Below are 27,289 nucleotides of genomic sequence, written 5' to 3' on the forward strand. Positions count from 1 at the left end.
GTATGTTCATATATCCGACCAGTGGCAGAATACAGAATACAGAACTCACACCTCTTTTCAATTTTTACCAACAAGAAGTCACTTTGTCTAGCTTCCTGGATACATAAACTTCCATGACCTTGCTTTATCTACAAACTGAAACAGAAGTACTGAGCCTGAAGTCATCTCTATATTGTCATGCAACTCTGAAAGAATAAAGTCTAGACTTTTCATCTGGTGTATTATCACCGGACTTCCTCCTAGCCAGTGGAGAGAAAAATTCCATAGGACAAGCCGATCTCTTTTGCACATTAAAGGAACTTGTGACTGCTTTCAATATAAGGATTAGAGGATATTCTCCTTCAAAGTCTTTATACAAAACCTTTGATATTGTTCCTTATGACCTTTAGCAGCTCACCATCTAGGAAAGAAAATTAAACACAGAAAAAGGATGTTAAGACAATAGATAAATTATAATCAAACCTTCAACTAATTGTCTCTGCTCAGATCACAGTTCTCAGCTGCTATTGGTTTTATGTTAATAAGAATTCTTCAGAGAAAAAAAATGAAGTGTGTGTGTGTGAATTAGAGAAAGTGACTTAGTTCAGGAACTGGCTTAACTACTTACAGAAGCTAACAAGTCCCATTTGCAGGGTGAATCTTTAGTAGGCTAAAGACTAAGAGCCCACAACACAGTTCAAATCCAAAGCAATCTGTTAGCAGAATGCCCTCTTCTTCCAGAAAAGGTCATCTTTCCCCAAGATCCACTCACACTAGGGATGCTAATCTGTTTAACTCAAAGTCAACTGTTTCATGTGCCAGTCTTACCTAAAGGTTCTGCTATGACTTGAATATGGATTAAAACTTTGGAGGCGTGGCCCCCAGTGCAACAATGTACAAGAAATAGAAGCCAAAAGATGGAGGAGGCTCTTACATCAAGGGGAGTGCTGCCCTGGGAAAGGATTAAGACACTTCTCAGGAAACACACTTTCAGTCCTTTTAAGAAAGGTGTTCTGGAAGCTGGAGCCTGGTCTCACTCAGTCTCTGGCTTCTTGTGCTGAAATGTGATCCCTTCCTACAGTCTATACCCCACCACTGTACCCACCATCCGGAGATGCAGCCAGGTACAAGCCCTCAAGCAGAGCCTTGCCTCTGTCCTGACTTTCAGCCCCTAAGACTCTGAGCTATACAGGTGTTTATTCTTTATACAGTTAACTGATCTTGGGTATTCCATTATGGTAGTGAAAAGCTAGCTCGGATACCTTCAAAGAAAGATTTAGAAAAATATTTGATTAGATATCCAATGGCTTAGCTACTAACATAAAATTTGGGGAGGGGAAGGGAAAAAAACAAAATGGTTAAATAGGGATACAGGTTGACCCACTGTAACAATGAGATATACAAGACACTGTACACTGAACTTTACAACTTCAGGTGCTAGGGACTGGGGGCCGTGGTGCGGGCAGGAGGGAGGGGGGAGGGGGGAGGGAGGAGTTCGGGAGGTGAGAAGGAAAGGGATGGTAGGGGGAAAAAAGGAGGGGGTAACAATGCTCAATAGGAAATGGACTCATTACCTTACCCATGTAACTGTAACCCCTCTGTACAGTATCTTTACAATAAAAATATATTAAAAAAAATTAACCATCAAAAGTATGTATCACATGCTTTCTCTTAGGAGTTCTGATCTTTTCTTCACTTGATAGATTGATTTATTGCTAATTAAATTAGCAGGGATTCATGCTAGTTAATAAGCTCCTAGGGCAGGGAGATTGTCAATAGAGCAATATATTTTTATACAAATGTCAATAAAGTACCATATTCTGCACAGTGTGCAATCTTAACATTGTGTCAAAGCACAAATGACAGAAAGTCATTTTAGGACCACAGAGCAGGATTAATAATAATAATATAATAACAATAATCTAACCTATGTTACTGAACATTTTCTTGATTTCAGGAAATACAAAGGGATTTTGATCTGCTCTATTCATAGTCCAACAGGAATTCCCAGGTGTCTACAGACCTTTATAAACTGGAATTCTAACTCATTTTTTTTATTTCTGCAGTATTGGTAGACATAAATAATTTGCTCATGGACAACACCTCCTGCCTATCTATATAAAATAAACCACAAATTTTGCTTGTACAGAGAATTTGCTACCTGGCTACTGATTTCCTAATATTAAGTATTTATAACAAGTATTATAGTCTAAATAATTTATCAAAATGACAAAGTAATATATCACTTATAATAACAAAAGTACATAGAGTGTAACAATAAAAATAGATATTTAAAAGGAACACAGAAAAATCCCACCTAATACAATAAAAACTGTCTTGTTTCCATATGAAGGAGCTGTGTAATAAAAGATAGCTATGGTCTCTAAAGCAAAAGCATGCTCATATTTCAAAGTTTTTAGTTAGTAAAAATAAGAAACATCCTATGTGTCTTGCAATTTATCAGAAAAAATGAGCTTATACAACAGAGAGATGGTATCTAGATTGTTAAATAAAAGGAAAGTTTAAATAGGTGGCATAAATAGGACTGAATATTTTATAACACTAAATATTAACAGGCTAGATTTACCCAGCAATAAACAAAAAATGACTCTCTTAATCATTGAAAAGGCAAAAGTGAATGTGGTAAACATAAAATCGTACTAAAAGTAAACTTGTTTGGAAATGTGCAAAATAAATTTAAAAGTAATTTTTATCATTTTCTTTTATTCAACATGAATACACCAAGGCTTAAGATTCTGGTTGTTGTTTTAAGGTAGGGTCTCACTATGTAATTCAGACTGGTGTTAAATGCTTCATCCTTCTTGCTCACTCTCACAAGTGCTAGGATTATCACTGGGGGCTACTGTGTCCAGCCAAGGCTTAAGATTTTAATAGCATGCAAGGTTGAATTCAATGCAAAAATGAGAACTTTTGGCTATTTGAGAACTTTTGGCTATTCCACAGCATTGAACCCCCTGAATGGACAATAAAATTACATTTTACAATCAATTAAATGATTGAATATGCTGATAAAATTCTTACTGACACGTTCAAATTTTTATCCAGTGGCAGGAAAAGGACTTCCCTAATGAGTTCTAGAGCAACTTAGTTGCTAATTTACAATACTCTTTATGGTGATCATCAAACATGTCTTAGAAACTTATGTGTAATAATGTTTTGCCTCATTTAATCCTGGCAATAAAACCACACAAGATAAGCTTTCAAGGGTAAGGAGTAGACAAATGAAGAGGAGAATGTATATCCTAAAGGATATGTATATCCTAAGGGATATTATCATAAGAAGCTGAAGGAAAGGGTTGGTAGGAGAAGGATGAATGACAATTTTGAAAGGGGAGATCAAAATATATTATATTCATAAACTGCTTTATTAAATAGCAACTCCTTTGTACAATTAAATAATAAAAATAAAAATGGTAAAATGATAGTCATTGTTATTCACTAATAGGCAACATAGCAGTTAACTAACCCCCAACGCCACCAATACATAGTATAAAGTTAGGGTTCAAATCCCTGACAGTCCAACTCGGAGAACAGGATTTTAATAACTCTATAATATAAGCAGAAATTAATTTAAAACCTTAATAAAAAAAAAAAAAACCTCACTTGAAGCACAGGCATGCCAGTACTGTGGGGGTTTTCAGACATTATGCTCTGGCACTAAAGTTACCTTAACCCCCCCATTTACTGGTGGACATGCTACTTTTGCGAGTCTGTCGATTCTGGTCAGGATTGGCTCAGGGTATCAATTACCTCGAATTGGTCCTATAAAGTAAATGTGCCAAAGTTCCCCAAGATCATCCCCACATTTAAATTTGAGTGCCTGTGTCCCTCTTGAAATTCACATTTTGAAATCCTAATCTCCAAAGTTTTAGCATTTGAGGTAGAATCCTTGAGAGTCCTAAGAGCAGAAGCCTGGTAAGTGGGATTAGTGCCTTAGATGAGCAGCCAGAAAAAGTTCCCTTGCCACTTCGACCATGCGATGCTGTGGCCAGACAGTGCCATCTGCGAACTAAAAGGGAGGCCCAACCCCGCTGATACCTTCACCATGCAACTCCCCAACTGCAGAACTATGAAATAAATCTCTGCTGTTTGCAAGCGAGACAGTTTACAGAAGCTCATCAGAGTTTCCCAAGGAGACTGACATTCAAACTCTGTAATCTGCTCCATCTCACCAGAGCCACTTGTACTCGCAGCTGAGATGTATTATAATGAAAAGATACAAAGGAGACCCAGCAAAGGACAACGATCCGGGGGTGGGGGGGGGGGGGGAGCAGGCACAAGCTTCCAATAGTCAGAGGAAACCCAACTGTGCCGGATGTGCTTAGCTCCCCCTACCCCCCACGCCCATAACAAGTTGAGTCCACACAAGGAAGTGCTGCTACAAGGACGCCCATTGGAGAGACTAATTGCCAATCATTTCTACTGGGAGCTGGTGGGTTGGTCCCCTCTTCCTAGCATGGGCCCAAATTCTGGGCTCCCAGAAAGGTAAGTTTTCATAAACACACTTTTTGCACAGTTCAGGCACAGTGAGTCACCTTTATTTCAGGAAAACTGTTTTTCTGTTTTTATTAATGTTAATTGCACATAACATTGATATTAATTGCACATAAATGTTTACCAGCTAAATCCCAGAAACCAGCAAAAGACCAGAGTTGTATGCATCCTTCTCTAAGAATAGTTCCAGGCCTGTTACATGTATAGTGAACATAAAGCTACCTCCAACGGTTGTGGATCACTCTATAATAATAATGGACAATTCTCTACTTCTAACATTTCTTGGTTTAGATTCTTTGTTTTCCTCCACTCAAAACTACCCACTCCATCCACGAGTTCTCACTGGAAACATCACCTTGTTTGGTTTCCTCTGACAAAGCATAGTCAGACTCCAGCAGTCTGGACAATCTAAAGAGGAGAAGGTAACATCTCTGATGGTAACCAAGTTACAACTGTGTAGCAACTGGGTTTTCATCTCCTCTTCCCAGTGCTCGGACCCCACGTGACACCTACCTGAAAGTTGCAAAAGCCTTGAACAAAAGTTCTGGATTGGAAAAGAATAATGAGCCACTAAATTTCACAAAATTCACCATGCAACCTACACATCTGAGCATCCGTTACGTAAAAAGCAGTGAGGAGATACAAAGATTGAAATCAGACATCGCTCTGAGTTAGGAAGTAGTCTTTTTGCCAATTTGGGAGGTTTCAAGGAGTAACTTTCACACCAAGCAGGTGAAGTGAAGGTAAGGCTGAGAACACATCAGTGAATTGACAGGGAGAGTAACATTACAGAGGGACATGGTCAGTATTTAGGACATCCTGACATATGATGAGAAGATGTTTATTATAAATATTAAAAATATATGCTATAATATGCAAAATATAGATTATGAATCTATTATTAATATAGCATATTATTTATGTAATAATATATATGTAGTATATAGTAACATACACTATAGTTCTATATAGAACATAGACAATATATTTACATATAAATAATTTAACATAATTATAATATATATTTTATATTTTTTTATATAAAAATATGTATTTTATATAATGTATACAATGCATCTTAGTATATGTAATACATAATATAGTGAATATTAGCATACACTATAGTTATATATAAATATAACTATATTGTAAGTATAATAAATTTAAAATGAATTGCATATAAATATATTATTCATAAAAATATAAGTATAGTATAAATAAATGTATATACTTATATGTGTATAAATGTATATATTAATATACATGATGTGTTATATAAATATGTTATATATTCATATATAGTATATAATATGTAACATATGATAATATTTTATATATCATATATTTATGTACATAAAAATACTATAGTTGTATATTATATATTTATAATATGTAATAGTATAAACAACTATATAGTTATAAATATGTACACATATAAAATACTATAAATGTACATATTTATAAATATTCCCATAGCCTTTTTATGTGCTTTTCCTCAAAATGTCATACACCATATTTGAAGCTTCCAGTCACCTCTGATCTACAAGGCCCTTTTGAATGTCTTTGATGGTCAGGCTGCATGAAATTTGCCCAAAGATTGTGAGGGCCAAGTATGGTGGTTCATGCCTAAAAGCCACTCAGGAGGCAGAGATCAAGTGAATTGTTGTTAGAGGCCAGTCCAGGCAAAAAGATAGGGTGCCCCATCTCAACCAATGAAAAGGTAGACATGTTGAAAGTACTGGACACTCCAGCAATGAGGAAGTATAAACAGGAAGATGGCAGTCCAGTTCAGCCTCCGCCTAAAGGTAAGACCCTGTCTCAAACGTAACCAAGACAAATCAGCTGAGGCAAGCTGCAGTGGTACAGTGCCTGCTTATAACTCACAAGGCCCTGAATGCCACAACGAAAGGGGGGTTCAGAATTCAATATTGTTTTGCTAAAGGTAAAACACTCTCTTGGCCCTTATGCTTATTAGACAATTCTGTTATTATTTGTTGTTGTTGTATTTACTTTGTCTTTCTGGCCTTTGCCTTCTTTCATTTCTATCCTTCACTTCGCTCCTTCTTCCCTGCTAGTCTCTCACGCATTTGGTCCCATAGTAACAACGGCTCTGACTTTCAGGTTACATGGCATTTTATAATCATTGGTTTGAGCAGCCGGGTCCTGAGGCTATTGCAGAACAGAATGTTCTGAGAAGTGTAGGAACAGAGGATGGCTTTTTTGTTGAGATGTTCAAGTTCATGTTCAGGACCAGTGTCATGGTCTATCAGGAGAGCGTCAGTCCACTCTCATCATAGCAAAGACGGATAGCCTGTGTCCTGGGGACACACTGTATTCAGGCACAGAGCACGCAGGTGCTAAGTCTCTGGACTGCTCTTCTGTCTTGTCCTAAATGGATTCCCATCAGCTGAGTAGATCATAATACTACATTCACTTTACCTAGGATCTGGAATAAAACTTGATTTCTGAAAGTTTTCTTAGTACACAAACTACCTTTACAATGTCTATAGTTGCTATTTGGCTGTTCCCTCAAAAGGTATTTGCATTAACAGGAAAGCCCAAGACAAATATCTTTAAATAAGAAATTTATCTATCAATAAGACAAAATAGTTTAAGCCAATGTTGGATAGCAAATACTTTCTGCATCTATCCAAGCATGCAGTTATATTTTACCCTCTCCTTACTTTGCATTTTAATTATAGATATGTTCCATTCAATGGCTGACCTGTTCTGCACTCTATAGCATTATTTAAATTTATGGGCTTCTTATTTTTAATGAGGACCCATCATTTGAGTTCAGCATTTACAATACAGTAGATGATTTCTGCTTCTCAAGTCATTATTTCTTCTTGTCATAACTATTACTAGAACTCAGCAACATTTCCAAAGTTACTTGTGCTCACTTTTATTTCTAAAAGCAAAAATCCAAGCAGATGTCTTTCGTATTCCTTTAATTTAAAAATACAACCAAAAAGTCTTATTTCAGTTTGCTTTGGTAATGGCATATTTCACTGAATTTCAGATGAATGTTATGCTGTTTTCATTAAAATTCAATTCATCATTAAGCAATAAGAACATCTACTCTAGGATGACACATGCCTCAATAGTCTATTTTACAAACCTAAGTATGTAGAAAAATATACTTTGCCTTCATAAGTGAAAGTAGTGAAAAGCCATAACAGCTTTCTAATTTCAAAATCCAAAAGTGGCTTTGATGTTTAATTAAACTGCTACCAACTGAGTTTCTTAAATTATTATTTTAATTGTACAAATTTATGGGGTATGATATGGTAATTTGATACATGCATACACTGTGCAGTAATCCAATCAGGAGAGTTCCTTCCTTCTCCTTAAAATATTTAAAATGTTTTAACACAAAATAATCACACATATTGACAGAGTACAGTATGATTTCATACTCATGCACAATAAACACTGGTAAAACCAGGGTAACTGACATGTCTGTTCTCTTGTTATTACTTTGTGTTTAGAGCCTTTGCACACCTAGTTTTTGCTAAAATGCATCATAGGTTATCATAAACTCTAGACACACACACACACACACACACACACACACACACACACACACACACACGTGCATATGTCACCCACCCTATTCTGTAGAAGACTAGAACTTACTCCTTCCTATGACTGTGTTGGCTACTTATTACCTAACCTCCTTCTAACTCTCTGTCATCATGATATATCTTACAAATGGCCTTTCTCTCTTTTTTTAACACCTCCGTATGAGAGAGAACCTGTGGGATTTGTTTTTCTGCATCTGGCTGTTTTACCTCCTGTAACAAGCTCTGCTTTCATCTGTTTGGCTGAGAGGATACCATTCTTTTTATGGCTACGCAATATTCCCCAGCTGAGGCTCAAAACATAACGTCAGCAACACTGCACCCGAACCAATGGCAAATTTAGGGGCACTTGTTGGTCTGGCAAATGGATTAGACACCTTTGTATCATTTTTAATCTCCATTATCCTATTTTGTTTAGAAATATTTGTTTCCAGGTTTAGATGTTCAGTAAATAGCAAGTACCATCAAATCCATTGTTTGGTTCATAAAGCCACAAATCATGTTTTACACCTCTCTTCTTCATAATTTGTTTCCACTCAATCAGTCAGGCTAAAATCAAACAGGAATAAGTCAGAAAGATGTGTTCACCGAGAATACTAATTCCTTAATATTTTGAAGTTGCATATTCTTTCACTCCCAGTGCTCATATTCTATTAATTATAGCTCTAACCAAAGCAATAAATTTTCATACACATGAGAATATATTTCCTTGCCTATGGCATAAATATTGCATGTTCTATAGTAAATAATATTTAAGTGATAATTGAAATGTTGGCAATTTAATTTTGAATTTCAAAGTATCAAAGGATGAATAACATTCATATTTACTAAATAAACTTTAAATTCTATGAACTTTGAAAGTGCAAAAAGTAAAACAAGAGTTGGTAGGTGAAAGTAAATGTCAAAAAATATGGAGACCCAAAAATCCCAATCTTAGAAAATAGGAAATTTCAAGATAAGACACTGTCAAAAATTGATGGATCACAAAATAGAGTTTTTATGAAAGTAAGTCATAATAGCAGTTTTTGTTACATCCGTTAGAGATTAGAGAAGAGAGAGAGGACAAATACAGAGCTGAATTTCTCACAGGCAATACAGGACAATCAATAGCTATTTTATACCAATACATTAATAAATGAATTATAAACATCTCATTTCAGACTCCAGAAAAACTAAGCATAAAGTCATTAACTATAATCACATCTGATGAGTAGGAATGAAGGAAAAGTATCATAAGCTCTGCTTTTCATCTAGCTTTCTCTTCAGTATTTTTATTATCGCATATATTGCTAGTTAATACTTAAACAAATATGTTAAAACATTAATAAATAATAAAGGAAATGACCACACCCAAACCTCACGGTTTGTTTTCCACACAGTTATTTGAATACATTTTTATAAGGATACACCACTTCTCATTGATCTGTTGGTCAGTATGATGCAACTGCTCATCTAGGATATTTTTAGTGCATTTTTATTTTTAACTCACAATATCTAAATAAATGGGTGGTTACTAACCTGACAAAATGCACTGATAAGAACATATGTATCTAATATAAGGATTCTCCTTTTTTTAAAAAAAGCATCTTTCATATATAGAACCAAAAGAGCTTATACTCTGACTCACTGTCTTTTTCTCCTCAAAGCACTGAAGGTCTGTAGACTGTCCCCCCCCCCCCCCAAAGAAGCCACTGCCATGTTCAACACAGTAAATATTCCCATTGTCACTTCCAGTTCTACTTTTAACTTATCAACATGGCGCTATTTTTACCTTGAATAGTGCATGGCATGGTGGCCTGCGATATTAAAATAGAAATCTGTTGTGTGTTTCATCTCATTGGTATGACCCGTGGCTTCAATCCAGTGTCCTATTGGGAGACAATAAACACCATCCACCACGTTGTTTTCATTGTAAATACAGCAACGGTCATGATGAGGCCCATTGCCTGGGAAAAGAAGAAATGACAATAGAGCAATTAGATGAACGCTCTGCGCCAACAACCTTTGAGTGGCTGATTCGAAATTAATAGCCAGATGAAAGTAAACACAGAACCACTTAACCTACACATTTCCATATAAACACATCAAGTGAGAAAACAGTAGGAAGTTGCAAACTGTCACTTATGAAAATCAAGAGGATTCTGTGCTTCCTTTGAGTACAAAAGTCTAAAAAAAAATTATTAACTCCTTCAGAATCTCATGGTACTGCTCTGTGCCTTAAAAGGCCAGCAGGTAAAACGGGTTATTATCACTTATAAATAAGGAAACTAAGTGTTTACTAGCTTGTCCAAGATCACCAAATGACTAAGCACAGAGTGGGTAGTAAGTTGATTTCCCTAGACCCTTACGTTTCAAGCACCTAGTAGTTTCATGCTACTCTCTGCCTAGATCACATATATAAAAACATGGTATCTTCCTCCCAGGACTAGGAGATAGAGACAAAAGAATATATCTCTAAAACATTATTTACCTATTTTTCAATTCTGTCTAATACCAACCCCATTAGATGCTTTGCTCTGAATGTTCAAATCATAGCTCCTGCCCCACCCCAGAAATGTCTTATGCTGAAATCCAAACCCCTAAGGCAATAGCACTGGGAAGTAGAACCTTTGGGAGACAATTAGGTCATGGGGTAGAATCCTCACAAAGCAGGGGCTACTTGAAAAGAGGCCTCATAGATTCTGCTTGGTTCATTCTGCATGCAAACATACAAAGGTATCATCTCTGAGCCACTGTGGGCCTTCACCAAACATGGAAGCTGCTAGTGTCTTGATTTTAGATTCCTATGTTCACAATTACAATATGCTTCTGTTGATTTTAAGTGATTAAATCTATGACATTCTGCTAAAAAAGGAGCAGGGGCAAGTGGTAGGAGAGAGGAGTAGAAAAGGGGAAGGGAGAGGAGGAGAGGAGATAAGCCTTCATTCATATGAAATTGATCATTATTTATTATTAAAATATGTGATTATTTTAAATTATTCTTTTCTTTAAACCATGTACATGTCATAAATTATAAGAAAACTATATCAGCAAAATACATGTCTGAGTGATTTATAGGAATTACATTTGTTATGACTACAAAAACTAAGTAAATGGTTTGCTACATGTTCTTTCTTACAAAGTAGCCTAAAGTTGCAGAACATAAAATCTAAGGAAAAAAAGCTAAATTATTAGGTGGTTCTCTGGAATAGAACCCCCTTTCAATCAACTGGAAAGCACAATGACTCACTTAATAAATCATTACTAATCTTCTTAGATTAGACTCTTCTATTCCCTTAATGGCTGCAAGTCACTGCACCGCCTCTCCATTAACCTTGATATTTAATAGATGATAGCTAACCTATACCAGAAACACACTTGACATTTATGTTCAACAGAACTATTAGCAAGAATATAGATAGATACTAATAGTATTTAATAGAAAATATTGAGAACTGTGTAAGTTTATTCTTCTATAAATAGATATTGAGACAAATCTTTTACTAGGTCATGAGAAGAATTTAAATATTTGTCATAAGAACAATGTTCTTATGTAATATTTTAAGCCTGTATGGCCAAACTTTTGTTTTGAAAAGACCTGTCTGGTTCCAAAATGGAATTTCCAATTTCCAAAGGAAAACTGGTTGAAGAATAATGAGAGAAAAAGGATAGTAGTAGTAAACTACTATGTGATCACCAGTAGAGGATGAGGAAATGTTCTTGGTAGAAATGGAAAGTAGATTCAGAAGGGACAGGCTACAGGACGTGGTCAATAAAAAGAACTTGGGGAAAAGATAAACTTCAATAATCAATAATAAAATAGAGGAAATGGAATCAATAAGAATTCTCAAGCTTGGGCTGGGAAGGTGGCTCAGTGGTAGAGCGCTTGCCTTACATGCATGAGGCCCTGGGTTCGATTCCTCAGGCCCATATAAGAAAAAAGAAAAAAGCTGGAAGTGGCGCTGTGGCTCAAGTGGTAGAGTGCTAGCCTTGAGCTGAAGAGCTGAGGGATAGCGCCCAGGCCCAGAGTTCAGGCCCCACGACTGGACCCAAAAAAAAAAAAAAAAAGAATTCTCAAGCTTTTAGTGAATGTAACTGCAACAGGGAGTGGTACCATCTACTTAGATGCCAAATCTGGAAGAAACTGGGTTTAGAATGTTGAGTTGCCAGGGCAAATTTAGTTTATTTTTAGATATACAAAAGGAGGTGTCAAGTTGAGCTACAGTTAATGGTTTGACACTCCGATCAGAATCCTGAGCTAAAAATACAGATGAGTCATCTGAGTGTAAATGACAATTGAGATAAGACCCAGATGAATCATAAAGAAAAGCAATATTGAGTGACAGAAGGAAGGGAGGGAGGGAAGGAGGGTGGGAGGGAGGAAGGAAGGAAGGAAGGAAGGGAGGAAGGAAGGGAGGAAGGAAGGGAGGAAGGAAGGGAGGAAGGAAGGGAGGGTGGGAGGGAAGGACTTTGAAATGTGGGATAATAAGCCTTTTGTGAATCTGCACATGAAAATTTACCTCTAGTCACAACTGAGCCACACAGTGGAGAACAATTTTTCTATTTGATAGAATAACAAGTTAGTGGATTCATACTCTGTACATCATAGGCCTGGCCTCATTTGTTCTCATTAATAGTCAAACTAGGTTTATTCATATGCAATGAGAACACAACAAAGGTCTTTGCATGTTGTTTAGCAGCCGGTGGGACACAGTGGTGCTTTCCGAGGTAAGCTTGAGGTAAGCTTAAGGCAGCATAAAGAGCAGGAGAAATAAATACAGCTCAGCCTGGGAGCCACTCACAGCACACCTCCAGAGGGAGACCTTCGAAAGATGACTCCCCAAAGAAACCTGATCAGGTCTAGCAAAGAATTTTAAGAAAATATTTATTACACAAAACAGAAAACACTAGAAGGGAAGATTTCCATGTTAAAGAAAGACATGAGGACAGCAGAGACTTTTATCAAGCTAAATTGAAGCAGTGTGCTAGGGGAGTAACAAAGAACTTGGAGGGGAAAAAATAAATGTCAGTTGTTCTTTCCTGAGGAGAATTAGCAGAGGTTGAAAATAGTTCACTCTAATGTCGTGTTTTCAATGTATGGTGGCTGAAATGCTACGTCAGAAGGCACACTAAGGGGCAACTGGTCTTTTGGGAAAGGAAATCGTGACGTTTTTCTTGGATAAAGAAGACTGAAAATGGAGTTCCTTGAAGAAAGATGTGTGAGACCAAGAATGTGAGAAAGGGTTGGAAACAGGGGACTTGGACCTTAAGGTTTGGTCAACAACAATGTCTGCATCAGGCACATAAGCAATAAAATGGTTTCTATTTAAAGCAGAACACGGATGAGAACAAATTTAGGTAAGTAGAGGAACAATCTACAGCTCCAGGGGAGGTCTATGTCACTTACCAAAGTACACATCCATGTACTTAACTGGATTCCATGACTTTGAAGAGTACCAGACCCATTTATTCACATCTTCAATCATTATTTAAAGAAGCCATATGTGCTAGTCACCTTCTTGTCACGGTTATGAAAAAACTGAGATCATTAATGTATAAAAAGAGAAAAGACATGTTTTGCTTCTGTTCTGGAAGTTCCAGCCCAAGATCGGGTGAATGAATTCATTGTATTGGGCAAAGGAATGATTGTGTGACTCCTTTCATGAGCCAGGAAGCAAAAAGTGAGAGTTAGAACAAGACACCAGTTATACAGCATAGCCCTGACTCCTTGGGACTTGTGGATTCATGTGAGACCTCCCCCCCACACCCACACTCCCACACACCTCCTAGTCCCTGGGAACTAGTGCTTTAATACAAGTGTCTGTGAGAGGTAGTCAATACCAAAGCTAAAATCTTGACATGAGTAGATTTATAATAATCTACATACCTTGGAATGGAATATATCACAAAGATGGTAAATTCTCCTAAGAAACGCTCAAAAAAAGTTACTATTAATCAATTATGTGTCCATTTGAAGTTAAACATAATAATCAAATTCTTCATCTTACATAATGTCCACAGAAAATCCGAAACTTCTTAACAGACTTGACGCAAAGCAACAAACAAAATTGTGAATAATTCAATAGAATATAACCTTAAAAAAAAGATCCAAGCCAGGCGCCGGTGGCTCACACCTGTAATCCTAGCTACTTCGGAGGCTGAGATCTGAGGATCGAGGTTCAAAGCCAGTCCGGGCAGGAAAGTTCGTGAAACTCTTATCTCCAATAAATCGCTAGAAAACAGGAAGTGGTGCTGTGGCTCAAGTGGTAGAGCACTCATCTTGAGCTGAAGAGCTGAGGGACAACACCCAAGCCCAGAGTTCAAGTCCCACAACCGACAAAAAAAAAAAAAGATTCAAAGATTTGACCTGGTCAGAAATTTTTCTGTGCCTAATGCCATGCCTGAAGGAATGAAACAAAGAGATCACTGAATACATCATCTCTGCATAAATGGAGATACATTGCATTTACTTTCTAAGTCACAGGCAGAGATGTTTATTCATGTATTTAATGAAGTTTTATTAAATTGGACTAATTTTTTTAATGTTGTTTTCTCTACTATCATTACAATGTTTAAGCTACTGTCTAGACTTTTGTTGTTGTTGCTTATTAAATTGGCAGGTCTTTTTTTTTTTCTTTTAGCTCTACAGCCTTCCCAGAATTGAGTAGCGATTTCATGGTGGTCTATCATCAACACAAATCTAAGTTGTAAAAATATATATGACATTTGTGTAAGTTTTCTGATATAAAAGGGAATACTTCTGACCAGATTTTGCTAATTCATTTGTTACACATTGTAAAAGCTTTACATCTCCTGTTTGTGTACAGACAAATAATGCAGGGCAAAAGGAAATCTCAGTAGCCGTATCTCAATTATGTCCAATATTTGGATATGGAAAACATACAGTAACCATATTTGTAACAGAAACTCCTCAGAAAACTGACAATTACCTTACACTTAATGCTATCCTAGCCCAGAAAACATTCATTTTAGCAATTTCATAGCTAATAAATATTTTGACATGAAATATCTCTTCAATTAAGATTTTCTACAATGTGGACCAAATAGCTTAAAACATTCCCTTGAACTGATCAAGTTCTGCTGTGAAAAAAAAAAACCATCTTTGATGGCTTTGTACTTGAGTTTCTTTCTTGTCAAAATATTTTATGAAGATTTTTATATGCAACTGATGCGAAGATCATATAGACCCCAATCTAACTATGGGAAATAAACTACAATTGCACAGATCATTGAAAGAGAGTATGAGAAAGTCAAAATTTCAAAGACTAAATGTTTCTGAAAATGATAAGTCAAATTCTTTGAACTTCTTTTACAGAGATGCTTTAGACTGTGGAAATAACAGTGCTTACTTAATGTATTAATTGGGGAGACAGAATCATGTAACATTTCAGTAATGATGCACTGCCTGAATGAAGATGATCCAGTGAGATATCACTTCATGATGCCTCTTGTTTCCTGTGCTAACTCTCAATGATGTCTAAATAAATTATCATGGTGCAATGGTAGCTCCACCTATAGTCCTAGCTACTCAGAAGGCTGAGATCTGAGGATCATGGTTCAAAGCCAGCCTGGGCAGGAACGTTCATGAGACTCTTCAAATTACCACCAGAAAACCGAAAGTGGAGCTATGAACAAAAGAGCTCTGGAACAGTGCCCATGCCCTGAGTTCAAGCCCCATGACCAACCAGAAGAAAAAAAAAGGAAAGAAAGGAAGGAAGAAAGAGAGAGAAGAAATGATCTAAGGACAAATCTCCACGACCATATCTTGACATTTTCTATACTTGTAAACTATGTACATATAAGAAATAACTCAAGAAGGATTTGTTCCTCTACACACTACACCTAGTCGTAAAAAAAAGAAGTTTTGACTAACAGCAACTTAAACAAATATGTCTATCTCACAGAATGAGGAATGGGAAGTCAGACAGCCCAGAAGCAGTGGATACCCAGTTCCCTCTGAGGCTGAACTACACCATCCTTCAGAGATAGACTTGGTTTTTCATCGGATTCAGGGGCTGACCCTCCCCTGGGCATCATGTCTGGAGTGCTTGCCATATGAAGGATAAAGGCCATGCCAGCTAAGTCTATGCCCCTTTATATGAGAAACGTGGAAGCTCTCCTGGGAGTCTCACCCAAAAGATTTACCCAGCACTTGTGACCTAGATATCTGGAGATCAATTGCTAGCCAAGGGGAATAAAGTAATTGTAACTGCTTAGAGCTACAATGATTGATCACACCACTGCTGAGACAAATGGGTATCCTGTTAGTTAAGGAGAACGTTAAGGAACAAATTGCTACGTATGCCACTGATGGCAATGAAGATAGGTTGGAAAACATCATCTTTCTCCATCAAAAAAAAAAAAACAAAACACAACTTTTTAGGACATAAATCATATTTCCTGAGGGATTACAAATCCCAGCCTGACTTAATTCAAAAGTACCCAATGTATCAAAATTTTAATTGCAGAGGATTTCCAGTTAAGTTAATCAACAATAAAAGAAGCAGTGTTGTAACATACTTCCAAAAAATGGAAAGACTGAGAGGTGTGGTTCAAGTGAACAAGTACCTGCTAGCAAGCCTAAGCCCCAAGGACCAAACAAAGCAAACGGAAAAAAGAACTCTTGTCAAGACAGAAGGAAACAGGCCATTGTTGCCTACTTCCTGAAGGTGATTTGATTTTACAGCCTCCTTGCTGTTCTATCTCCTCCTCCTAACACAAGCCTTAAAGGGCCCTCCCTGAAATCTCAGGTGTGTCTTCCCCCAACGTCCCCCATTGCCTGCTTTCCCAAGACTAGTCTGCCCTCACCCAACTTTCTCACTTCCTGTTCACTCTTGAGAGCACTATTAACATCTCGAGAGCACTATTAATATCTGCCCGCAGCCAATCACAAACCAGCTTCTAAATGAAGTGATATTCTAACTGCCATGTTAATTTCTCTTTTTTTTTCTGTGTGCTAATCTCCTGGAAGGCAGTGTCTTAGAGCAGGCAGTGCATGGTCCCGGGATTCAGCGCCAGACTCCATTTCAGGTCTGTGGGGAGCAGTATCACTCTTTGTACCAGAACCCATAGATGCTTATACCCTTGGAAAGCATGGCACCCTATGTGTGCGTATTCTATTCTTAGCTCCTGGATACTTTAAATCCCTTCTAGGTCATGTAGACTACCTACTGATGTGAAGTCTATATAAATAGTTGTACTGCATTGTTTCATGAGTGCCATTTTTTTTAACAGTCTGTATACATTCAGTACAGATGCAATTCTTTTTTTTTTTTTCAAATAGTTTTGATCCAAAGCTGGTTGAACTCACAGATGTGGAACCCACATCTGTATAGAGAAGGCTTACTGTATTACTTACTGTTTGTACTCGGGAATGAGAAAATCATTTAAGCAACCTGTGGCTGTTTCCTCATTTGTAATTTTTTTAAAAGGCTAACAGGATCTATGACATAGAGTTGTGAGGGAATTCAATTAGATAATCCATTAGAAAAAAGTCTAACACAGGGACTACCACAGTTGGTGCTCAATAACTCAATGACAGCGCTCAAGTACTACTATGCCTTTCTTATATCTTGCAATCCTTGTAGTCTATATGGAAAGCAGATGCACTGACTTGTAAAACAGGTCCAACATTAAACCATGCTCAAAAAGTATTAATATAAGTTTTGTTCGGACTGATGTAATAATATTAACCACATAGATAATGTATTCCCAATTCTAGATCTCTGATTTTTCCTGTGACTCACCTGGTTTTCAGAGTCTGACCACTCCTTTCTTAAACCATGCAAACTTTCCCCTGTGAAACTCCAAAATAGTATCCCTTCTCTTTGACAACAAGCGTCCTGTTTCCTATTTGTCTGAAATAACTTGTTAATGTGAAGATCAGCTTGTATTAATTATTCTTGTTGGTTAATTCTTCAGTACATATTTTGAATATTGCTTCTCTCAATCAAAACACCAACTCTCCCCTACCCCAATTTCCCTTATTGGAAAATTAGCAATTCTTCTTCCTAAATCACCAATGCACACACAGGGCAGCGAAGAGCTGGGAGCAGGCTGCTTCACATGCTCCTCACCTCCTGCTGCAATAGCTTAATAATCAGAGTCCTTAGGGTCCAGTTGCACAACTTGCAATAAATCTACCTCACTAATTAACCAGCCAGGGTCATTTTCTAATTTGTATACAAAAACAAAAATCGTGAAATTTCACAAATATACTTTGCTGAAACTAAGATACTCCTCCAATGTAAGATATACATTTTTCCTGTACAAATTGGATTGATATCAGATCAGGAAAGATTTCAAAGGCGATTTTTAAACCTGTATCTGACATATGCAAAGATGGTGAACTACCAGAGGTTTTTGCTTTCTGTAGTTCCTAAATTCCTGTGTAAATCAGGAAATTAGATCATCTTAGTCAAAAAAATATGTTTTAAATACTCAAGCTGGCAGAGCCCCAAACTTATCATCATTCTAGATATTGTAAATCCAGAACATGGCTTATGACTACAACTTTAAGCGAAAAACATGAAGTTTCCAGCAACGTATCAATTTACTGTCAGATGTTTTAAAGTAAAATAACTTTGCTTCCTCCCTAAAAATATTTTTGAAAGTCTATTTAACACACAGCAATTAAAATTCCTACTAAGTTTCAGGTATTTAAAAATAAAGATGCCCTCTATTTGAGTCTAGTTTAATAAACAATTTAAAATAGCCTAATTTTTAAAACAGGTAATTAATCTTATGCAAGATATAGTTCCTATGGCAGCTTAAAAATCACTTTGATTACCCTCTTACAACTGAACACTAATGATCCACTATAAAACTGGATAATTCTGACTTTCTTTCTTTGAAACAGGACAAGAATACTCTAACTTACACTAAAGCTTAATATCAACAGAAGTCAGCAAGGAAATTCCACTGTGAATTCATCTTGTAGAAAAATTCTCTAGGAGATTCTGACACAAAGTAGACTGATAAGGAATCAGAATAAAGCAAATCTCAAACACATCATAATCATCAAAGGATTCAGAATTACAATAACATGATGGTTTATAGAATATGGAATAATAATATATGAAGCACAGTCTAAAATGCCCACGACTCTTTTGAAAAACAAATTATTAGGCATTCATAAAGAACAAATGGCAAGATTTCTGTGAATAATTTTCAACTAATTTCAAATTTCTGTATCAATAATCACAACAAAGAAATGGGTTTTGATCTGATCCAAAATATGAAGAAGTTCCAGAAGCACTGATGTTTTAGGAAGATTATGTTAACATGTAAATACATATTTTTAAGTAAATGACCATGGTCTTTTTAGAATTTTTTGAAAGGTACATGTTGGATAAGAAGGGAGAAAGAGAAGATGGAAAGAGAATGTGGTCCTCATATAAAATGAATTTTTTTCCATGCAATTGCAAACCCAGTGTAAACATAGTAGAGTAGAAGTGACATGCTGCCACCTAGAGGAACTAAAATGTAGATCACTCTTATTTGAAAAGATTACAAATTTCCTATCATTTTTTAAAGTGGAATAACAGAGCTGAATAATTTTCAAAGTGCCTCCAAATATATTATTCCTTTTTTAAAAAAAGACAGTGGTCTACATAGACATGTTAATACATCTTTCTTGAATCTAGGGCTATGGATTAAGTGGCATGATGGAGTCCTATGACTAAGAGCAAAGAAACATTGGAGTTCACAACACATGATCGTTCTCAATTTCCCGTGACACCTCTGTTCCTGTCCAAACAGTGCAATTTACAGGAGATAAACTGAGACTCAGAGGTAATCTATCATCTATCTACACACACACACACACACACACACACATACACACATATATATAGTCAAGTAGTCTGGGAAACACAGCCCATAACAATACCCTATTACCGTGAAAATCTTGACAGTCTTGTGTCTTTTTCTTTAAAATTCATACGGGATTTGTGTTCTATCCAATAGGACATACATGTGTGTTTTCCTTGTCATATATTTTCTTTTTTCAAATGTCTTTCCAAAAGTTGATGTTCTTAGACAATTTTGTATTGTGATCTCATGTTATAAACTCACAGGCACAGGCTTGCAATCAAGAAAAGAAGACAGAGAGTAGAAGTATACTCAGCTGTTGGGCAAAGTGATTTTCAAACAAATATTCTCCTTAGGAGATACTTTTACATGGCAGTGAAAAATCAAAAACTAATAAACATAAACCAGCCAATGACAAAACATTCAGTATTTATATTAATTCCATCGATAATAGTCTTCTATATTAACTTCACCTTTGTTCATATTATTCTGCACTAGTGTATGTTAAAGTAATACCTTAAACCAATGTATTTTCACAGAACATTTAGAATTACCTCTACCCTAAGGCCAATATTCAAATACAACCAAATCTAAAATGATGGAAATAACAGTGTAACCCTAAATCTACTGCTCCGTGTGTGAGTTCCAGACTTGTGCTGAATGGTTATGATACCCATCAAATAGATCTCCACTGACTGAAATCAATGGAGATGGGAAGATGTTGCTATTTTGCAATGGAAGACATAAATTTCATTACTAACTTTTTCTTAGGGTACAAATAGTTCCTGAAATCTACAATGACAATATTCAGAAACTTTGTAATTCTCTTCTATAGTTTACTTGTGTTTGGTGCAGGGCTTCGTGCTTGCTAGGCAAGTGTTCTACCACCTTAGATATGCCCCCGCCCTTTATGCTTCAATTATTTTTAAGACAGGGTCTCACATTCTTGCTGAGTATCAGCTTTGTATCCTGAACCCTACACCTCCACACACTCCCCCACCTACCAGGCGTGAGCCATCAGGCCCAGCCTAATAATTCTCTTAGAGAAACAGTATGAAGCCTTTTATGACTACACAAAACAATTCCTTATAAATCATTCTCCTAATTCTCTGTAGTTTTTGCTAGACAAAATTCAAGATAATATATTATCCTGAATAGACACATGAATATTTGTGTGTATACAAAGACATATATGCAAGCCGGGCGCCGGTGGCTCACTCCTGTAATCTTAGTTACTCAGAATGCTGAGATCTGAGGATTGTGGTTCAAAGCCAGTCCGGGCAGGAAACTCCATGAGACTCTTATCTCCAATAAACCACTCAGAAAACTGGAAGTGGTGCTGTGGCTCAAGTGGTAGAGCACTCTCCTTGAGCTGAAGAACTGAGGGGCAGCGCCCAAGCCCAGAGTTCAAGCCCCACAATCGACAAAAAAAAGACATATATGCAGATGTATATAAGCATTTTAAAAATAAATAAAATGAAGAATTCTTTTTCATCCATATGTCCCCTGCCGCAGTTTCCTTCACAAATGTTGAGTGTGATCATGTGTGTATATGTGTGTGTGTATGTGTGTGTGTGTGTGTGTGTGTGTGTGTGTGTGTGTGTGTGTGTGTGCCGGTCCTGGGGCTTGAACTCAGGGCTTGAGTATCTAGAATGACAAGAGAAGAATAAATCTGATCCCAAGTGCTCATTGAAAAAAAAAAAAAAAGAGTAGGATGGAAAGAACAAGATGCACACAGCTCAAGAGCTCAAAGTATGATGGAAAGATATACAACAAAAGAATAAGTAGAGCCGGGCACCAGTGGCTCACGCCTATAATCCTAGCTAATCAGAAGGCTGAGATATGAGGATCGCGGTTCAAAGCCAGCCCAGGCAGGAAAGTCCATGAGACTCTTATCTCCAATAAAAACCACCAGAAAACCAGAAGTGGCACTGTGGCTCAAGTGGTAGAGCGCTCTCCTTGAGCTGAAGAGCTGAGGGATAGAGTCCAAACCTATAGTTCAAGCTCCACGACTGACAGAAGAAAAAAAAAAGAATATCATGCTTGATTTTCTTTCAAAATGCTGCAATGTTTCAACTACCTATCTAAGATCTACTGTTCTCATTATTCTTGACAGTCATAACTCTAATTTGCTTCAGGGAGCAATGAACGTTTTGGATCAAGTGTATAGTAGAAACAGCCAAGCACAACATTTGTGGCCAGAAGGAAGGAGTAGTAATGCTTTTGCCTTCTAAATAAAGGGGATTCCAGGGCTGCCTTTTCCTAATGTCCCTCTGCTCTCTTATTCCAGAGAATCCACATGTGATGGCTACAGCCAGGCCAGCCTCTTGTCTCCTTGAGGAGTGCCAGGAGAATGCAGTGGGACATCTCCCTTGACAAGGAATCGTTGGAGTTGTTATTTTTCTTCTCTGGATTAAACCATATATGCATGAGCTGTCTGGAGGGAAGTCTGGCTAGGTGGACTCACATAGGCTGAGTACACAAAGCCCAGGGGAATGGAGAGAGCAATGAGAGAGAAAAGAAAGGCTGTCTGCACTCCCACCTGCTTCTAGTGGGTGATACGACTTCATTCTTTTTTTAGACTGGCTCACATTTGGTTTCTATTACTTGCAACTGAAGAGTCTAGCCACTATAACCAATGTGGTTCTGAGCTGTAATTAGAGGTGTGAGAAAAGCGAGCAGGTGCTGTGAGAAGAGATGAGGTGGTTAGGGAAGACTTCTAAAAAAGCTACAGGAAGCGGCTAGAGTGTGGCTGCAGGGGTAGAGCGCCTGCTTACTGGTACCAAGTCCTCAGTTAAATCCACACTACCGCCTCTCCCCACCAAAAACGAGAAGGAGACCTACAAATAAACATACACCAAACCAGAGAAGACAGAGTCCATGGAAAGATTTCCCACCTCCTTCCTCAATATGACCCCTCCCCAAGGGCCACCAACAGTCAGTGTGTTCCCCAGACACTGGAAAGGACCCTACTGTGGACAAGGGCACTGGAGACCAGCTGCAGCCAACGCTGAGATGTCTGTTTATATGGCTGCTTAAGACATCTATGTATGATACATGTATATGCACACATATTATATACATATATGACACAGGTATTTCTGTAAAATAAAAGTCAAGTAAAGATCTCAGAAATTTATCCAAACACAACAGATGAGAATTAAGAGAGAAAAGCTTAGAAGCACTCTCTATATATGCAGAAGATATAATATATATAATAACTAACATATTTCCAAGGGAAATAAAGACAAAACAGAGAAAGAATTAAACAAATGATGAAAACTGCCCTCAACTAAAGGAACTAATTCCTGGAATTAAAAGACCCAATCAAGTGTCAAGTAACATTAATTAATAATAGTAAGATACATCCTTGTAAAATAAGAGAAAAAATTAAAGTTTCTAAAGAGAGAGGCAGAGAATGAGAGAACAAAAAAAGGCTTAGTTCAACATTAGAATTACGGACCACAAAGAGTATGGGTCAATACTGAGGCAAAGCCAATGAAGAGAGAAAATTACTGAGACCGGTGCACAATACACTCCATAAAGGATCGGCCAATCCCTAGAGCAGAAAGAAGTCATTGATGTCTTCTAGGGACTAAGATACTGTCATCCATTTCTTAAAAGTTATTTGAGAATACAATCAACAAAATGAGGTGTTCAGGAATTCAATGATATAGATTCAAAACAACACAACGAACATAGGAGTTTGATTTTTCTTTAAAAGAAAGTCTCACATAGTCTTTACAGAAACAGATTACTGAAAAACAGGATAGGAATTCCAATACTTCAACCCAAAACTATCTTAAAGAGCTCAGCAATTTCCACTCAGGAAATAGAGCAATGAAGCAGGAAATGTTGGAAGTTCCCTCTGATTCTTCAGGTAAAATAATTAATATGAAGTTGAGAACGAAGTTGTAGACGAACATGTTAGTCCAAATATGAAGTCAAGTCTGCTATCATTTTATGTAAAAGACTTGATTTGAAGAGACAAAAATGGGTAGGTTTTTTTTCCTTCCAACGATGGTTTTTGTATCACAGGTTTGTATTTATTCTTTAATCTAATTTTAAAACTTGGCTTCTGACACAAATAATAAGAGCTAGCCCTATGGAACACATAATACATGTTCTATCGGAACCTAGTTCATTCCTGAAGCAGTTTGATCCTTTCAATGATGGCCGTGGTTACCGGGCTCTCTCAGGACAACCGATTGGCTGATAAACTGAGGCCACGTGATACAAGAACACAAGAGTCTTTGCTCTTGACCACCTGACAGCCTCTCCACATTCTTCTCATAATTTACAGTCCTTAGAACCAACCCATCAGCCTAAAACAAGTCACAAGAAGAAAACAGAGCAAAACCTGTAGAATTTAACAACGCAGAAGATAAACTAAGCAGGAATGATGTGTTAGTTGTTTTTCTTATCTCTTTTTAGGGGTAATTTTCTTCATAATGGAACTACATTCATGAATCTTCTACATAATGGAAAATTAAGTCACATATATTTATGTAATTTAAAATAATATAAAAATCAGCAGGGAGAAGAGGAATGAACTAGAGCTGAGTTCCTCACATTTTAATTGGTTAATTTTATGTGCATCCACTAGGTGTCAATAGATACTGCCTAATTTTAATTTTTTTTAAATCACATAAAATTTATGAGGAACTCTCTAAGCACAAAGTGAGTCCATTCAAAAAAGTCATATAAGTGAATTATTAGAGCTTTAGGAGGAATCCCAGAATGCTAATGAAAGAAAAGGAGAGGGCTTGGGGAAAGGAAAGACTTTTCCCCAAGTTACATTTTTATTAAAAGTGAGCATGAAAAACAATTCTGTGTTATAAGTGAGTGATGCCTGGAATGAAAATGATAATAAATACTACCAGAGATTGTTGTTTTTAATGTACTATGTGATTTTTTTTGTTTCTTTTGCATGTTCTTCCCCCTCTTGTCACTGTATTTGATTTTGGTGCTCTGCATCTTGTATACACATTTATCTGATTTGGGGAAGGGAAGGGGAATAACAAAATGCTCAAACAAGGACACAGGATGACCCACTGCAACAATGATACAAAACACCAAGTTGGAAATGAACTTTACAACTGGGTGGGGGGGGGGGGAGGAATGGGGGAGAAAAACAAAGGTGAGGGTAACAATGTTCAACAAGAAATGTACTCATTATCTTACTCATGTAACCACCCCCGCTTTACAAGGAAATATTTTTTTTAAAAAAACTGTTGGGTACAAAAAGAGGAACAAAGACCAGATTGAAACATAGTCCAGCGCACTCCTTCATTTTTGTGAATTCCTTTTGGGCTACATAGTCCATTTTCCTCTCAGATGAACTTCTCAAGAGACACTCCTGTCATTGATTGGCCTTCAACAGCATTGAATTCCTCACACCCCAAGCTCCCACCTTCTCCAATTTACACACTGAGAGACTACGCCTTGCTATCACTTTGTCAGGGTATAATCTGCCCCTGAAATGCACCATCTGGCTACATATTTGGACCTAATCATTTCACTTCTCTGGCTCTATTCAACGATGCACAACATGCCCAAATGTTCAAAGAGAACGCTCCACTGCGGGGGCTCCCAGGCCAGCCACCTCCACTCCTAGCCTAGGAGACCTGGCACTCCAAACCGCCTTCCTTTTCTTTTTTCTTTTCTATTTTATATAAAACGAAAACACCGGTCGTGATACTGAGAGATACCCACAATGTCCGGCTAAGCAGGATTCTGAATGATGTGTGCATGGTAGGATTTGGGGTTGGGAAAGCGTGGGGACTCTGTCTTGGCCTGTGCGCTCAGATGATGATGTGTTCACAACCGGTGCTAAGCGGTGTTTATACTTTTCTAAAGAAATCGGCGCATGCATGTCTCAGTCCTTCCATACCTGAGAAAACGTGTTTTTCTCCCCAATCGTTCCTTCTCAATAATCTAAGAGGAAGAAAGTATTTTATACAGTAAGTAGACAGTGAAATCTGGGAGTTGTAAAGATTTCCATTGCCAGAATCAGATTTTAACGCACCGGGGACCAAAGAAGTGCTCGGAGTACAGCTAAGGCAGAGCGCAGCGGGACCCCTTTCCCCGCCGCCCCTCCCCCGGTCCCGGGGTGGTGCCCGGCCCGGACGCCCCGAGTGCGCCCTGGGAGCCGGGGAGGGGACAGGGATGGGGCGGGGAGAACACGGGGGGGGGGGGTAACCCGCGATGGCGCAAAGAACTGGGGTATGCGGGGCGGGGTGGGGTGAGGCGGTGACCAGGGAAAGTGACCCGCCACGCACCAAGGGGCCGGGGGCGCAGAGACCAAGGATCGGCCGCGGGGTCTCGGGCCCGCGCTGCCCGCGGCCCAGGCCGGGCGGGCCGAGGGCGACCCCGACCGCGGGGTAGCGCCAGGACGGCTCGGGGCCGCGCCGGGCCCGTACCTTCCCAGGCGAGCTCTCCTCCCGGCTCGCGCTTCAAGAACTTGTACCAGAAGGTGTCCACGCGGCCCGGCTCCGCCCCGTCCGGCGCCCCCTCCTCGGGCGCGGGCCGCAGCTCCACCTCCCCGAGCCACAGGCCCGGCTCCGGCAGCGCCAGCGCCCCCGCGCCCGCCGCCGTGCCCGCCGGCCTCATGCGCACCGCGCCGCGCGGCTCCCAGCGCCCCAGCTCGGCCCGCGACCCCACGATCAGCAGCTCCGGCCCGGCGCCAGCCACGGCGGGCGGCACCACCACCCCGAAGCGGAACCGCATGGCGATAGGAGGCGGCGGGCGGCGGGGCTCCCGCGCGCGGCGTCCCCGAGGCCGGGCGACTAGGCCCGGGCGCCTGGCGGCCGCGGCGATTGGACGGCGGGGCCGGGGGCGGAGGAGGAGGAGGCCGGGGCGACTGCGGGGACGCGGGCGGCTCTGCGCCTTTTTGGGGCGGCATCACGCGGCCCCGGAGCGCAGGCCACGGCCAGTCGCGGCGTGGGGCTGCGGGAAGTGGTCAGCGGAGCCAGCCGTGGCCTCTGGCCGCGTCACAGCCTCGCGGAAGGTTGGTTTCCACGGGGACTTGGCGGTGAGAAGAGAGAGAGAGGGAAATGGGACACAGAGAGGGGAGAGAGAGGGAGAGGAGAGACGGGGGGGGGGAGTGAGAGGAGTGGGGGGAAAAGAGGAGAGAGAGAAAAGAGCGAGGGGGGGGAGGAAAAATCCTCCCAACTCCGAGATTGGCCAGCCACCTTTCCCAGAGATTTGAAAGGATCTCGCCTAAGGGCACCGCGGAGGAAATGGCTTCGAAACTGCGCCTCCGAATGGCGAAATGGAGAGAAGATTCTAGAGCGGGTGTTTGTGAACCTCAGGTTCTGTGTTGGAAAATGAGGGGGGGGGGAAGTGATCTCTCAAGACCCCACCAGCCCCGAAGGATCTGTGATCAGGAACCCAGAGCG

At 39.0% G+C, this 27,289-nt stretch overlaps 1 protein-coding gene across 1 annotated transcript in view; it reads right to left on the bottom strand.

Moving 5' to 3' along the window:
* Epm2a (EPM2A glucan phosphatase, laforin) overlaps nucleotides 1-26,627 on the bottom strand; it is a 48,342-nt gene extending 21,715 nt beyond the window's left edge. Inside the window, exons 1-2 of the mRNA XM_042684821.1 lie at nucleotides 26,312-26,627; nucleotides 9,850-10,024 (exon numbers count right to left, since the gene is read on the bottom strand). Coding sequence (XP_042540755.1) covers nucleotides 9,850-10,024; nucleotides 26,312-26,618 — 482 coding nt within the window. The 5' untranslated portion in view covers nucleotides 26,619-26,627. The remainder of the gene's footprint in view (nucleotides 1-9,849; nucleotides 10,025-26,311) is intronic.
* Nucleotides 26,628-27,289: the final 662 nt, after the last annotated feature.

Source organism: Dipodomys spectabilis, unplaced genomic scaffold (assembly GCF_019054845.1).
Source record: "Dipodomys spectabilis isolate Male_0828 unplaced genomic scaffold, ASM1905484v1 ptg000001l, whole genome shotgun sequence".
NCBI classification, from domain to species: Eukaryota; Metazoa; Chordata; class Mammalia; order Rodentia; family Heteromyidae; genus Dipodomys; species Dipodomys spectabilis.